The sequence below is a fragment of the Ochlerotatus camptorhynchus genome, unplaced genomic scaffold (genome assembly GCF_037179485.1).
Source record: "Ochlerotatus camptorhynchus isolate MF236.1 unplaced genomic scaffold, CSIRO-AGI_Acam_v1.1 ptg000146l, whole genome shotgun sequence".
Classification (NCBI taxonomy): domain Eukaryota; kingdom Metazoa; phylum Arthropoda; class Insecta; order Diptera; family Culicidae; genus Ochlerotatus; species Ochlerotatus camptorhynchus.
In genome coordinates, this window is record NW_027040636.1 from 2,556,509 (window position 1) to 2,571,798 (window position 15,290).

At 37.2% G+C, this 15,290-nt stretch overlaps 1 protein-coding gene across 9 annotated transcripts in view; it reads left to right on the top strand.

The window, feature by feature from the left end:
* mim (missing-in-metastasis) overlaps positions 1–13,850 on the top strand; it is a 116,404-nt gene extending 102,554 nt beyond the window's left edge. For 4 of the 9 annotated variants that reach the window (XM_065221646.1, XM_065221647.1, XM_065221654.1 and 1 more), the window contains 9 exons: positions 1,283–2,173; positions 2,777–2,877; positions 2,948–3,050; positions 3,110–3,228; positions 3,389–3,508; positions 3,905–4,004; positions 4,076–4,741; positions 6,927–7,078; positions 13,146–13,850. In XM_065221646.1, coding sequence (XP_065077718.1) covers positions 1,283–2,173; positions 2,777–2,877; positions 2,948–3,050; positions 3,110–3,228; positions 3,389–3,508; positions 3,905–4,004; positions 4,076–4,741; positions 6,927–7,078; positions 13,146–13,253 — 2,360 coding nt within the window. In that variant the 3' untranslated portion in view covers positions 13,254–13,850. Of the gene's footprint in view, positions 1–1,282; positions 2,174–2,776; positions 2,878–2,947; positions 3,051–3,109; positions 3,229–3,388; positions 3,509–3,904; positions 4,005–4,075; positions 4,742–6,926; positions 7,079–7,269; positions 7,388–13,145 lie in introns of all 9 variants that reach the window. The other 5 variants (XR_010517612.1, XM_065221650.1, XM_065221649.1 and 2 more) reach the window with 5 other exon arrangements.
* Positions 13,851–15,290: the final 1,440 nt, after the last annotated feature.

Sequence of the window (15,290 nt, forward strand, 5' to 3'; positions counted from 1 at the left end):
CAGCTGACGAATTGCATCGTAAATATGCGGCATAATATGTTACCCATAAGCAGTACGAGTATTTATAAGGGTCAAAATCAAAAGATTAAAGATCACTAACAAACTGCTCGTATTATGAAGAAGGCTTGACAAAAGTTGATGATTTTTATACGTCAAAGTAGTGCTCATGATATTAATAAGGAGTCAAGTGGTAGGAGGTAGGATATAAAGAAGGAGTCAACTCCCAAGAGAGATAATAGCTTTAGATTGTCAAAGAACTGCTCATGTTTTAAAGGAGTCTACTCCAAGCATGAGAAATTACTTTAAGGGGAAGCTCACCGGCCCAAAAATAAAAAAATATTTTCGGTACGTTTTTATTTTTCTAAAAATATTGGGAAAAATTATCAAAAATCCAAGAAAATCAGTTTCTTCCTTAGATTTTTGTCAAAAATTACATGAAAAAAAAATTTTCTATCCCATCATGAAAAAAATTGCACTCTCAGAAAAACCGAAAAGTTGATGTTTTGTGGTTTTTTGAGTCCAACTTTATGCCATAATGACTTATAAAACATGTTTTTGCACGTGAATTTTCTTTAAAAAATTTGAAAAAATGTGATTTTTTTAGATTTTTGATACTTTTTTTTTCAATATTTTTAGAAAAATCAAAACGTAATTATTTTTTTCGAAGCGGTGAACTTCCCCTTAAGCAATTCAGTTAGATTAGTATGATTCAATTGCTTTACTCATTGTATTGCTTTATAAAAAAGATTCGACCTTTTGGTCCTCCAATTTTCTAACTTGTCCTTTCGACCGTTTGTCTCTGGACCTTTCCTCCTACAACTTGTTTACCTACATATGCTGAGTTTCGTATCATCCCAATCGATCGGCACATTAAGATCATTGCATGCACCAGCCTCGGGCCAACCAACCATTGCATGCACATGTATTTATTTTCATCAAGTTGGAGCAATTGGGTTAAGCACCTGTACACCTGTGTCTACCAGTCAGTTTTAAAGATATCCGTACTATCTAAACAAAATCTACAGAAAGAAGGTGGTGCCTAACCCTATTGCGTTTGTTCGTTATACCTAGATATTTGTAGATTAAGTATTTACCCTTGCGTTTCTATATACACCATTTGTTTGCATTGTTTATCCTTTCATTTTGTTATGTTTTATGTACTCGCCTGTATTTATGTGATCCCGCTCATTATGCACTGCTGCCAATCATATTCTAATGAATCGATGTGCGAATGCCACCGCTGCTGCCAAATAACTTGCTATTCGCTGCTGACCCGCCTTAGATCGGATCGACAAAGAGACAATAGAGGAGCTAAATAATCTAATTGGTGAACTAGACCTATTCCAAAAAGAGCACGAGCTACGGCTGGAAGAACACTTCCAGCAACCGCCGTCCATGCCCCCACATGAGAATGGTATCAATCATTCCAACAACAATGGAAATCTGTCATCAAATAACAGTGACTCGGCTGGTAGTGATCGAAACGACAAAATTTCCATCTCCAGCTCGATGAATATCGAAGCGATTAATATGTCACTAAATAGCACCAACCTAGGTAGTGAGTTTCCATTCAACTACAGTGATAGTGATATGAATAAGCTCAATACGGAACAGCAGGGTTGCGACTCTGTGGACTACTCGAATACAGGATTTGAAAATCCTTCTTTTATGCACTTGAACGATTCAGAAATCGTGGTAATGCGGCAGAACGAGTTTGGAAGAATTGATCCTGAGAATTATTACAGCCAAAATATGAGCGAAGTAGTTGTCTTGAGATGCAAGGATGTTGCCAAACCCGACTCGAACCGAATGGATGATACCGCAAGTGTAGATAGCCAGCAGCGGCTGAGTTCGTTCAAGTTAAATTCCAGATCTGCGTCGCCAGCACTATCTTCGTTTGCAGTGTCGCGATCACCAACGCCGTCGCTGTCGGTGCCACCATCAAGTGCTACAACTCCCACGATGGCGTCACCGCAGCATAATATTGCTATCAGCATCTATAACAATAACAACAACAGCAATCATGTGATAAACATCCATCACCATACCCAGCAGCATCAGCAGCAGCACTCCACCAATGGTAATGAGAAATGCTCGTTGATCTCAATGCCTTCTGATGAGCGCATTAATAGAATTAAGCCAGCAATCACGCCACGACCTGCATCGTTATCTGGTTTGTGTTTTTGTTCTTATTATTTTAGTATTAATCATATATTTTAGTTTTTCCTCTCTTTTTGGTTCGGTAGCCATCTCAACCCCATTCCTACATACAATCCATATGACTTAGTACAACATGAGTGATGTGTATCATAGTTTAGTTTAGTTTATCCACATTCAAAGAAATGTTTACGGTTGTTTTGCTCGATCCACATGCCTAACAAAGCCTCTTTTTCAAACATTTTTCTCATTGGCAAAATTTAACACATGGCTATAAAAAATCGCTTGTAAATAGCGCTGACGCCAACAAATTGGTTTTGTTCTAGATTAAAATAAAATGCTAAATCAATGTCATCAATAGACGTGTGGTCCAAGCGATACCGACTATTAAAGCCACGATAGAAGAAACCTTTTAAAGATTAACTCTTTGGTAGTATTAATAGTTAATATCGATTGGAATGTATGACCATGAATGTTCTAAAAGCTCGAACTTGAATGTATGTTGGGATATGATACTGCTACAGGAATTTAAATAACCGTGTTCATACATATCATACAAATTCCATATTCTTCATACCCTTAAGAAAACGAAAGTTTAATGTTTCTTCGTTCCTACCAGGACCCAACCGTGTTGCCAGACGGTCGTCTGTAAATACCGTGAAACCACCACCGCCGGTGAGAAGAAGTTCTAGTGTAACACCCAGTCCTAACCTTGGAGCAGTAAGTTAATTAGTTTTCACGATATCTATTCAAAGCACACACACAATTTCACGTTTTTGCTATTCAATAGGCTTCACCAAATCTGGCACAGCAAAGTCTCGCATATACGTCATCGGAAAGCTTACCACCTCCTCCTGCATATCTTCTTGACAGCACAACTGGAAATTCACTTAGTAAGGAGCACGTATTTTTTTAGTTCTATAGATATTTGACAAACTTCTTGTGCTTGTAGTTCCAGGAAACGTAGCGGGTACGGTTAAAGCACTGAACGAAATCAGGCACAAACCGGCAAGTCCCAGTGTTCTTCGACGCGCTCAACAGAACCTGCCAACCCAACAGCCGTCTCCTTCGGTAATTGCAAGCCATAAACATTACAACCCTATCCTACACGCAATTTTCTCACATCTGCGCATGAACATATATTATAAAATTTATGTTTTTATTAACATTTCATGTTCTTCTACACCTGAAATGACTGATCGCTACCAACCACACTACCAAAACACAACAGTACTCTACAAATGCATACAACAGCACGCCAACACACGATCACACTAGCACTACTTCTATGCATTACCCATCACAATCTCCGCCAAATTATTTTCCCTCCAGCAGTGATAATCCTAGTATGGTATGCATGTCAAGAGACATTTTTTAATATACCTTTGATCGTCGAGTTTTCCTTTTAATTCTACTACTTTTGTATCACTTTCATTAATTCACTTTCATTAATTCACTTTCACTAATTGTACTATAACAGTTACGTATTTTCGTTTACTACTTGCAAACTTTTTCAGTGTCTAGTCAGCAAATAGTAAACGAAATACGCATCGCATTATAGTTCAAAGTGATAGTGAAAGTGAAAGTGATACAAAAGTAGTAGAATTAAAAGTAAAACTCGAGGAAAAAGGTACACAATTATTCAATTATAAAACGCTCAGCAATCGATTTACATTTTTTAATGTTTGGTTAATATTCACTGACCATAATCCACTCTTGTCTAATATCTTTACTTCCAATCAATCAGTCATCCAACCGAAATTCGAAATCATCGCCGCATCAACAAGGGATTTACGCACAACCGAAACAAATAACAAGTATGTCGAGCTTCCGAACTGCAAGTCCAGGTATGATAAATGCAAATATTTGTGATGAAACCTTCGTTAAATTAACGCCTTTATTACTACTGTTCAATTAGGGCCGCAAAAGCAGAGCACTGGATTTCTGGCGCAATTGAACGCTAGAATTGCACCAAACAAACCCCAGCCACCAGCATCTCCACAGCACTATCAGCAGCAACAATCCTTCACGTATACAACAGCCCCATCAAGTGAATCGACTTATCATAGAAGCAGCCCGGCGGATCAACGGTCATCATATAGCACTAGCAATCAACAACAGCAGCAATCATCAATTCATCATGGAATCTATTCATCTTCCCAGCAAGCATCCACTCACCAGCAACAGCAACAGTCACACTATTACCAGCAACAGCAGCAGCAAGCAGTCAGTCAAAGAGACGGTAAAAATCAAGTTTATTCATCTGCTAATTCCCAAAACCAGCAGCCACATCACTATCAACAACAGCTGTACCAGCAACAGCAGCAGCAGCAGCAGCAACAGCAACAAGCAACCTCGCAATACTACTATCAATCGCAGCCCCAGCAAAATTATGCAACCCAAAACATTTACGTTTCCACTAATCCTTTTGCGACTGCGAGTCCGGTCCATGGTGTGTCTAGTTATTCGCCTTCGTCGTTTGGCAAAGCCCCCCGAGATGGTAGTAACAGCGGTAATGGAAGTGGTGGTGGAAGTAGTAATACGCCCGACAATTCCGGCCATGGTGGTGCCTACAATCGTTCAAGTAATTCTAGTTCCACTATTGATTGTTAGAGATCTTGCTGCTTCGTTTTGTAAATGGCTAATATTTGTTTGCTTGTCTTTCCTTCTGTACATTATACAGGTAGTAATATTTACAGTGTGGTGTGCTGATTAAAATAAACATACTTACATACATACTGACATTAAATTGGAAGCTGAGCAGACCGTGCCGACACCGTAATTTACGCGGTTCCTAAATCTGCGTACTAAATCATTTTCGAATATCTTTCAACAATATTTTTGAAATGTTACCGCTTCCCGAGATAGTTTAACAAGCTTATAAAATATCGAGATACGATCAAAAATGCAATCATTAGGAACTGTCCAAAGTATGGTGCCGGCTCGGGGCACATGTCCTAAATGTAACGTGTTGATTATTTTGAGTGCAGGTATGCTAAAAAAAAACTGACATTTTGTATAAAAGTTATTTTTGCATATAAGTGCATACTTTCATGTAAACCTTTTTGTGAACATCATAATCGCTCAAAGTTGGATTATGATACACACCGTTTCGTTCAGAAGTTTTATAGATTACAGTTCTGCAAATGTAAACTCAATCGGATAATATAAGCTTGACTAGGGTAGGCGTGTCAGTTATGGCGCTACATCTCCAGTTTTAGCCCTAGGGCCTAAATCAAATTTGAAATTTTATTCATGGTTTTATTTGCCTGGTACCATGCTAGCAACCATATTTTTAAAACGTTTCAACTGCGCTCTTGTGTTCAAAGGAAGAGAGTTTATCCAACGTTTTGAAAATATCTTGTTAAAATCGAGATTCTACCGAAAATATATGAGTGCGCAAGCATAAGTAATTGCGCAAAGTATGGTGCCTGCACGGTATATGGCAAAATATATATTCTAATCGTGTATCGAAAAAAAAAATGTAAAGTATGAAAAATTAGAAATATAAGATAGGATTACTAGGGCCAAAAGCTGGCGTGGTTAACAGACATACAAACATACTTACCTTGCTATTCAGGGCCTTGTTGTCCTTAGCCACCAACGACCAGGTGCGCTCATCTTTGTCTAATAATTTTGTGTACCATTTTCATCGGTATGCCGTTCGACATTTTTGCAACGTGCCCAGTATAAATTAGTCGCCCGATTTTGGTTATAACACACGTTGGGATGATTCTAAGGCATACAAACCTAGTTTGTGAACATTTTCAGGATGTGAGTTTTTCTCATTAAAAAGTATCAAATTTGCTTTCATGCGCATAACTTCGGCCTGAATTACTTAATTCTAATATTTTAGCTTGTAATCTGCTGTGCTTTATCTAGAATTATGTTTGGTTTGCAAAAATATAGTGATACTCGCCGACCAAATATTAGGGTCTGGTGCGTTTGGTATAATGGGCGCTTGGCATAACGAACATTGGTATAATCTCGCTGTGATTCGACATATTTTTAAAACCAAGAGTATGACTATTCCTTCATTTAGTAAAAGCATGAAAAGATGAACTAGCCTACGGCTAAAAATCTCAAAAATAAAGTAAAAAAAAAATCCTTCATTTAATTGCTCCTCGTTCTTTCATAAAAACCAAATTGTACTTCTATGGTATTTCAGGAATCGCACAATGCATGAATATTCAAAGAAGGGAGTTTCCTTCTTTGTTAAAAATATTCTAAGAAAAGAACATTATCTTCCTTATCAAAGAAGGGAATACTTGCTTCTTTATTAAATATTCGAAGCACGAAATATGTTTACGAGTCAATAAATAGGAGTAATCTTTGGTTGTAAATTAACTTTTCTAACCTGCTAAGTTTCCGTTATGCCAAACGTCTTTATACTGAATGTACCAGACTCCAAAAATTACGCTTGGTCTCAATGCCCATTCAACCAATTCAAATATTTTCAGTATAATTATTCCCTTTGAATATTTTCAAAATATAACTTTCATATGAATAAAAACAAAAAGTATTGCTTTAGAAACAGCACCAATTCACTATAGGGAACAGATTCTACTGGATATAATTGAACCGGTATTCTTAGAAATAACATGCAATAATTTTGTTTTGTGATCCGATGCAACCCATGTTGAATCAGATGGAACAATACCATCGGTTTAGCTCGGTTTGGTTACACATGGGTCAATAATTGAGTGGCATGATCTTCGAGTCAATAACTATACTCTGATACTGATCGTCCAATGTTCAAATCTTTTCAGATCGTAGCAATAGTGCCAGTAATGCAAACACCAACAACGTCCTCGCCAAAACTAGCGCAGGTTTTTTGGAAAACCTAAACGCCAGGCTAGCAGAGCAAAGACTGTCCGGGAAGGCATTTGCCGTACGGAATCTCATCAACAGTAAGGCACTGGTAAGTTACACATCACTGTACACTTCCTTTCATGCTACACATCCAGAAATTAATCGTTTAGTTCACAGAGAGTGATGGGCTCCGCTTTCATTTTGAATGATGAAAGAATTAAACGATAATTTTGGCATAGGATCTATTTATATTTCATGGTTTATTTTTTTCTTTTTTTATTGTGTTATACTTTCATCAAGGATGAAGAGCACTACCATAATTACTATCAGAATGTTTAATCTAGAACAAAAGTAGTGGTCAACCGATCAGCTTTCTTTAGCATTCTTGTACGGTAGTTTAAACACTTCTACTTGTAAGGTGAGACGTAATGTTTGTGTTTTGGTATTTCACAATGACACAGACTAACAACTAAAACACTTTTATGTCCTTGTAATCACTTGACACCGGTGAAAACTTTGCATTTATATTACCAATATACGGTGCACCAAAATCGCTTAAAAGCTTTGCACCACACCATCAAACTCAATATTTTAGTTTCCTTTATAGCCACAGCTGATCAATAACACAAATTCAGTATTTTTTTTCTTACGACTTTTTCCTAATGTTTTCCCCATCAACATTCTGAATTCCGATTGTGTTTTCCGGATGATAAATAGAGCAGTAAATATAGAAGAAATTTTGTTACGAAAAGAGCATTTTACCGATAGAATTCACATATCATACATAGAGGTTGGAATAGTTTGTGAAATTACACGAAGTTCGCCTGTCATAGTAAGTTTTCGCGAACTGTTTCATCACTGCAGCATAGCGCAGCTTCGCAATAGAGGTATATATTTATATATTTCTCAAGAATCTTTTGCAGACATAATGCTTGATGCTTACTGAAACTAATTAATTAATTAATTGTCTAAAGATTAACTTTTTTCTACCGCGAATATTTAAAAAAGTGTTTTAATGGACTAATTAAAAATCTCAAAAATATTGTAAGAACTCTGCATTGATGTTTACTATTCGGTAATATTCCATCAACAGCTAGATAAATGGTAATTGGTTTTTAACTTAACAAAATGATTTGCCAAGTTTTTTAAAAATATAAGTAACATAGTAAAATTTGTTTTGCAAGGGTTGATTTTGGATGATATGAGCACCCCTTATGTTTCAAACATTTTCTACATAAATTCTCCATTTGATTAACCGATCTTTCTTATGGTTACTCGTACCCCAGCCAGGACCGCGTTGATGTAAGGATAGGACAATAGGCTAAAGACCACTAATGGGGGTCTATTTTATTGGTACGCGTAGTACCAATTTTCATGACTTAAAAACAAAAGCATCCGTAGAACAAATATTGTTCAGCTTAGCTTAGACTGACTGCACATATCAATGGTTGTTACTCTGTGATTGATAAGGATCAGTGAAATTGCACATTGGATCAACTTAATGAGACTGGGAGTGACTATGCATTCTCAATGTACAAATTTCAATGACTCCATATTTAAAGATTAATAACGGCGCCACGTCATTACAATAAGGTGGGACTAGTGAAGGAATATTAGAATAACCTTTGCTATTTTGGGGACCGTGTTTACCTCTGCGTCTCCAGAGATTTCGTTGGTAGTTTAGGTTCGTTGGATCAGAACTTTAATATCTGCGATCTTATTATGCCTGGTAGGTAAACGATGCAACCATATTAACTTTCTCGCGATTGTCTACGTACCGGCGACAACTATGCCCAAATTTTCGATCCGTAAAGTGGTAAGCCTACATTCACGATGGTGATCGCGACATTCATCCTCTCCCCCAAAACAAATCATGCTTAAGGGGGTAGTACACTTCGTAACTTAAAAAAAAAATCGATTTTTTTTGGCTTAAAATTTTTTTGGAATGTCTAATTTATGGGAATCTTTATCCGAAGTCCGTCCGACATCCCGTTAGAAAGTAATAGGCAAAAACGTAAGTCCTGGCCCGCACTCCGACGTCTCAAAACTTCAAACGCGTTTTTCTCGAAACATGATGTATCGGAAAAAAATCCTACGTACGCAGATTGAAAATGTATCTAAAAATAAAAGAAAAAATGGTTTGTTCTATGTTCACATGGGCGAGCAGTGGAACCCACGCCGCTAAGAAAAATTCAGCGGGCAGTGCCTGGCGGCACCTGGTGCAGCGGTCACGAGAGGAACGAAAAAAATCGCCGTCAAACTACATTCATGAATAAATAAACCTACGTATTTCGTTTTTAACATATGTTTATTTAGCCCAAAAAAAAAATCCTAAGCAAAGACTATTTTTCGGGCCGCCAGACTACCTCCTTAAACACAAACATCGAAACGCTCGCACACAATCGCAAACCGAGCAACACACCAAGCGTGGTAAACCTGAATCAACAGCAATGGAAAAAATAATCATAAGAACATCCCTCAACTGGAACGCATTCACCAAACCAACTCATGATCAGGGCGTCACAATATCAGCTTCAATCGACAAAATCGATGTGATGAAAAGACTGCTAGCTTTCTTTTTCTGTTGAAATCAAACAGCTTCGCAACATTGTAGAACCTCTACAAACACATTTTCAATCGCTTGTATCTCTTTCTCCCGTTGTCGCTTCATTCGTCTTTCTTTCAAGCTTCGCTGTAGCGGACGATTGAACGAGCGCTTGACTTTGATAGTTTCGTCTTTCATGAAATCAACACATCAGCGATCACCGGTTCACAATATCACAACCAAAAAACTAATTCTATCAAATTATCACAGGCGAGAACCTGCGACCGCTCTGCTCGGCTGACATCACAGCAGTCTATTGTTAGTTGGATTAATCCATCCAACGGATCTAATGTGGGTGGCCCTTAAGACTCCTAAGTTTTGCACATTATTATAAAGATTCTGACGGGCTACACAACCGTGTGGCACCGTTGTCAATTTAAACCACACAATTTCTTTGAGTGCAACATTTTATTTTATCTCATTTATCCCAGTTATCCACACTCGATGTAACGCACACACTGACACGCACACTACTTTGCTACCACTCTGCTACGAATCTAAAACTGAATAAAGATCATTCCATAGTTGTCACCCTTGTGAACCGCACGCGTTTCTTTTCTCCACTGTCCGAGCCAGCTACTCTGCATCAGATTCATGATGGGAACGCAAGCTCTGCCTATCAGGCTGTTTTTTTTAACGTGTGTGAAATGATTGATCACATGTTAATCACTGTAAATTCCATCCCGAATACTAACCGTTTTCTAGGGGCTAAAGAACAGCCTGCTTGCAGCCTCTATGATTTTTCCATTTGTTTAATCCGTGCAGAAAAGTTTCTCTTGCTCAGTTCTAGTTTCACAACCAGCCTTGTTGCCAGTATGTAATGTACCGATCTTATATTGAAATTGTCTATATTTGCCCATTTCAGGCATAACATTTGATAACGGCACAAAAGCATTTATAAACAAACTTTCTAAGGCCCTTTCACGCGAACCAAAGTACACGAACCCACGCAAACCAATACCATTTTCGGAAAGGTGATAGTTGTCCCTATTCGATGATGTTGGTTTGCGTGGGCGTAGTTTGGTTCGCGTTTAAAGCGCCTTAGAAAGTTTGTTTACAAATGCTTTTGTGCCGTTATCAAATGTTATTCTTTATCATTTTAGCACTAGCATTTCCAATAAAAACATACTTTTTGGAACTGTATAACAAACTTTGACATATTATTCTAGGTTTAGCTTGAATTGATAACTAATAGCGAATTTGTTTATTATTCAGTTCCAACCTGGATCGGGTATCAAGATCGGCTGTGCTTGTTTTCTAACAAACGTCAAACGTTTTAAACCTACCTCAGGTTCAGGTTCGCACTGACAAAAAGTTCGGTTTCACACTGGGTTGGAACTGGTTCACTGCTTCGTAGTAGTGTGCGAAGGAATCTTCTCTGTTTTGTTATCTATGTCCTTGGAGTGTTGGTGTGCCAAAGGAGTGATTCGAACTTTAAACGGGTGATCGGACCTGTCAAACGAGGTTAGACGCAATCCAAGGCAATATAAACTGTACGTGGGTTCGTATTCTTGCTCATGATACGACGCGATCGTGTGAGTAGATGACGGTAGTGTTTAACGTATTTTAAATATGGCGTCTTGGCACGAATTTTAATATAAGATTTTGCCCCGCTGGGGTTAACCTCAATCGGATGACAGTTCAGTGGTATTGTTTACGTGGACCTAGTCCATTTTTTTTGGGTAGATTTTCTCGATAATTGTTTAGACTGCAATGAGATGGAACCACACTTTTGCAATGTCCGCGAGCAACATCGTTTACCCGCGTACCACTGAACTGTCAAAAAGGTTCAGCCGATTAACAGAGTTCATTTGTGACGTTACGCTGCAAAACCTAATAGCGATTCGACCTTTTGTGATTTAGCCTTCAGTTCTAGACTAACATTTGAAAGGGGCGGAAGAGCCAAAATGTAAACAAACCATATTTTGCCACATATAGAGAGAATAGTTCACAAACTACTCGATAAACACGAAAAAGTAGAAGAAAATATCACTTCAAATCATCAAAAATGTTTCTTCTTACATGGCGTATTTCCAACTTTCAACTCTATGATGAATCTGGTTGTTACGTCTTGCACCAGAACTACGAATTATATCGTTTTAATATGCCAAATGTTTTGATTCTGTAATATCTAGTCACGCCCGATTCATTTGAAATGCATCCGATTGATAGTTCACGTGTAAACAACGAACAAAAAGAAGACCAAAACATCTCCGGGCGTAATTCCACTCTCACAAAATTTGCGAACGAAGAACCAAGGCGGAACAACAAACAAAAAATCCCGAGGGTGTACTTCGACGGCGTATCACCAGTGTTGGCAGTTCAAAGGGTGGAAGATCTGGGGGGTAACAACATGTATAAAATTATCAGGGCCTATGATGTTTTCTTCTCAATTTCACAACAAAGAAAACTTTTTTTGAGTTTTTAGTTTTTCAAGAAAAAATGACAAGCGATCAACGAACCGACGCTATGTCAGAAGTGGAAAGCAATAATGATATAATCTTCTTTGTACTTTTTCATGACAAGCAGCCCGTGCGACACAACTCATTCGGGGCGGTAGAAGGAAACGAGCAAATTGTTGGCAAGCTGCTTCACGAAGTAAAGCCGAAGATGATACACGTGTGTTAATGGGAATTTTTTTGTTATGTCTTTTCCCGATTCATATCAAGCTATGTCCTCATCCGTGTATATTGCAACAAAGCAGGCAAGCAATATATCATTATCCTTCTACCACTCGGATCGAGCTTTGTTACAGAGCGAGTTTGTCATGGTAGTCGTAGCAACCGTTTTGTCTGTATCGTTGGTTGCTTTATGTGTTTGGATTCGCTGTCAAGCTTATAAAATCAACCAGAAAATGGAAAGTCGTGAAATAGGATTAATTTTTAGGTCAACAAAATTCAGAAGCGATTTTCTCGATATGGTCATTTTGGAATTACGCCCTTTTCATATGTTAGTCTAGAGTTCCTCTCCCGTTTGCTCTGTATCTTATGTCGTTTTCGTTTTTGCGGTGTAGCACTGGTGTAGTGTAAAAAGGAATAAGAGCGAGTCTTTGACAGCTCAACATCATTTGTTTGTAAACAAAAGTGCATCCTATATCTACACCCTGAAATATTTCGGTGTACGGCAGTGTAACACGCAAAAACGAAAACGACATTACACTGGAGTCGCTTTTTACGCGGTTTTTTTTTACGCGGATTTCGGAATTTACGCGGTTTTTTTTTACGCGGATTCCGGAATTGACGCGGTTTTTTTTTACGCGGATTTTGGTTTTTTTTACGCGGATTTCAGAATTTACGCGGTACATCGCTTTTTACGCGGTTTTTTTTTACTCGGTTTTTTTACGCGGATTTCGGAATTTACGCGGTTTTTTTTTACGCGGATTCCGGAATTTACGCGGTTTTTTTTTACGCGGGACGTATCACCCGCGTAAAAAGCGACTCCAGTGTACTTCCTGGTCTAGAGAATTCGAACTAAAAAACTACCATTTTGAAATAATCTTTAATATATTTTTAAAAAAAAACGAACAAATAAATTGAACAATATTCTTAACATCACCTTTTCATCATTTCAGCCGGACCCACGGATATGTCACGAATCGTTAATGGATCAAATCAAGCGTGGTGCAACGCTGAAACGCAATCGAACGATTAACGACCGAAGTGCACCGAAAATCCACTAAATCAGAGCACAACACCATCGACAGATCAAATCAAGCCAAATTCAACTTTTTCGAGAATAAAGAAAGAAGAAATCCTGTGTGCTCATCAAATCAGTGCCACAGATTTACGCTCGCAGATTGATATGTCCCTAGCAATCTGTTTCAGTTAACAGGCACTCTCTTTATAACAACACATTTTTCGTCCAACGGAACAAGAGAAATCAGCGGGATTTTAATTTCAATTTACAGTTATATTATTTGTTGATTTATTTTCGCTAGTCGAAGGAAAGAGTATCGTCGTAATAAAATTGAACGGGATGGGTGAAGTCTTTAAAGAACTGATTGTAATCAAAATATTTTTATTAAAATCCAACAAAATAGTAACCATGAATAAATAAAAGTTGATTATACATATTAGAAGTGTTATCTAATAACTAACGTGTATTTAGTATTGGTTCAATCATTGCTGTATTAGTTAGATTGCTGAATATCACTACAGACGATTAGTAAAGAAGTGGCAGATTTAACAATAAGTGAGGTTACTGCACTTGGAAGCGATTATACCGCAACGAGTAATATTTGAAAAGCTTTCATTCAAGTTAAGTACGTATTTGAAAAGCACGCTTTCGTTTTATTCTTCATTGTGTCTTCAAACGAGCACAAATTTTACAGTAACAATATATACTCACGAAATTTATACCAAAGGAACGATTTTTCATTTACATTTCAAAACTTTTAAACAAATATCAAGTTTTAACCTACATATACAGAACTGAATACTGTGTAAAAAAGTATACAATAGAAACAAAATATCATTTTCTTCTAAAAAAAATGAAAACTTAAAGCACTGACATTGAAGTCTCCTTTAGGAGCAATTCAAAATTCCATGAATAATAAAGCAACAACTATATCAATTATCAACAGTGGTACTGAAAAAAAGCTTGTGTACTCTACATATTAATGAATAAACCATACTTTATTGGAAGCTAACTATATTGGACATCGACTAATAGGAAAATCAAGAGGAAATACAGTAAATGTCGTCCATTAACATTTTAGAGATTGACAAATGTTTGCGTTGATGATAATATTAAGCTCAATGGAAGTGAGGGAGATGTCTACAAACAATTCCTGGCTTTAAGTATTGAAGTAAAGAAGGAATATAAAGGCTGATTTTAGTAACATCCTAGGATCCAAGCATAAGGGTATTGATAAAAGCATATCCTTAGTTCACAAACACACGCGTCATCGCAAGAGCAACAGATTTATCGAAACGTTACTACTAACGTATCGGTCTTCCACCAAAGATGAAACAGCATCAAACGTGAATGGATACAACATCATCTAGGTTATTATTCCTAGCAGAATATGTAAATTGCGTTTCCTTCGCGGTACCAGTTAACGAATCGGAAGAGGCTAAATTGTAGTTTTGTTTTTTTTTTGCGACCAGAGTAATATTTTTCTGTACCGATTATTTATTTATAGATTGATATTTATTTGTCAGATATAGACAGCATTTTGGAGTGTTTCCGTTTGGATTTGAATCTCGAATAGCCGCCTGGAATTAAATTTTCTTCGCTTTTTACTTTGTAATTTACTACGCCAATCTTGTATATATACGTGTAATATTTTTGAAAATCGATTAGTTCGTAGGTTAAATTATTCGTAACACTGAGAAGTTATCGTTAACATCACTTCGAATCAATCGATCGGTAAATATTTATGTCCACAAAAGCAAAGCAAACACAAATTGTAAACAACAAAAAGAAACAATAATTACTGATAGGTAAGCCGAAACAAACTAGTTACAGTCCGTATGAAACAACAAAAGTAGCACGATGACAGCAAATATAACGGGAATCATATATTTTTATACGAGTCAAGCATTAGAATCATGAGTTTTCGAATAATAAAGACAAAAAAATGAAATGTACCGGATAACTGTAAAATTATGTAATGTTTAATTTCAATCTCTACATTATAATAACGTCATGAACATATATCGCTGTAATCCACAAAATAAGGTAAAAGTGTTATTTTATGCATCCGAAAAATTAT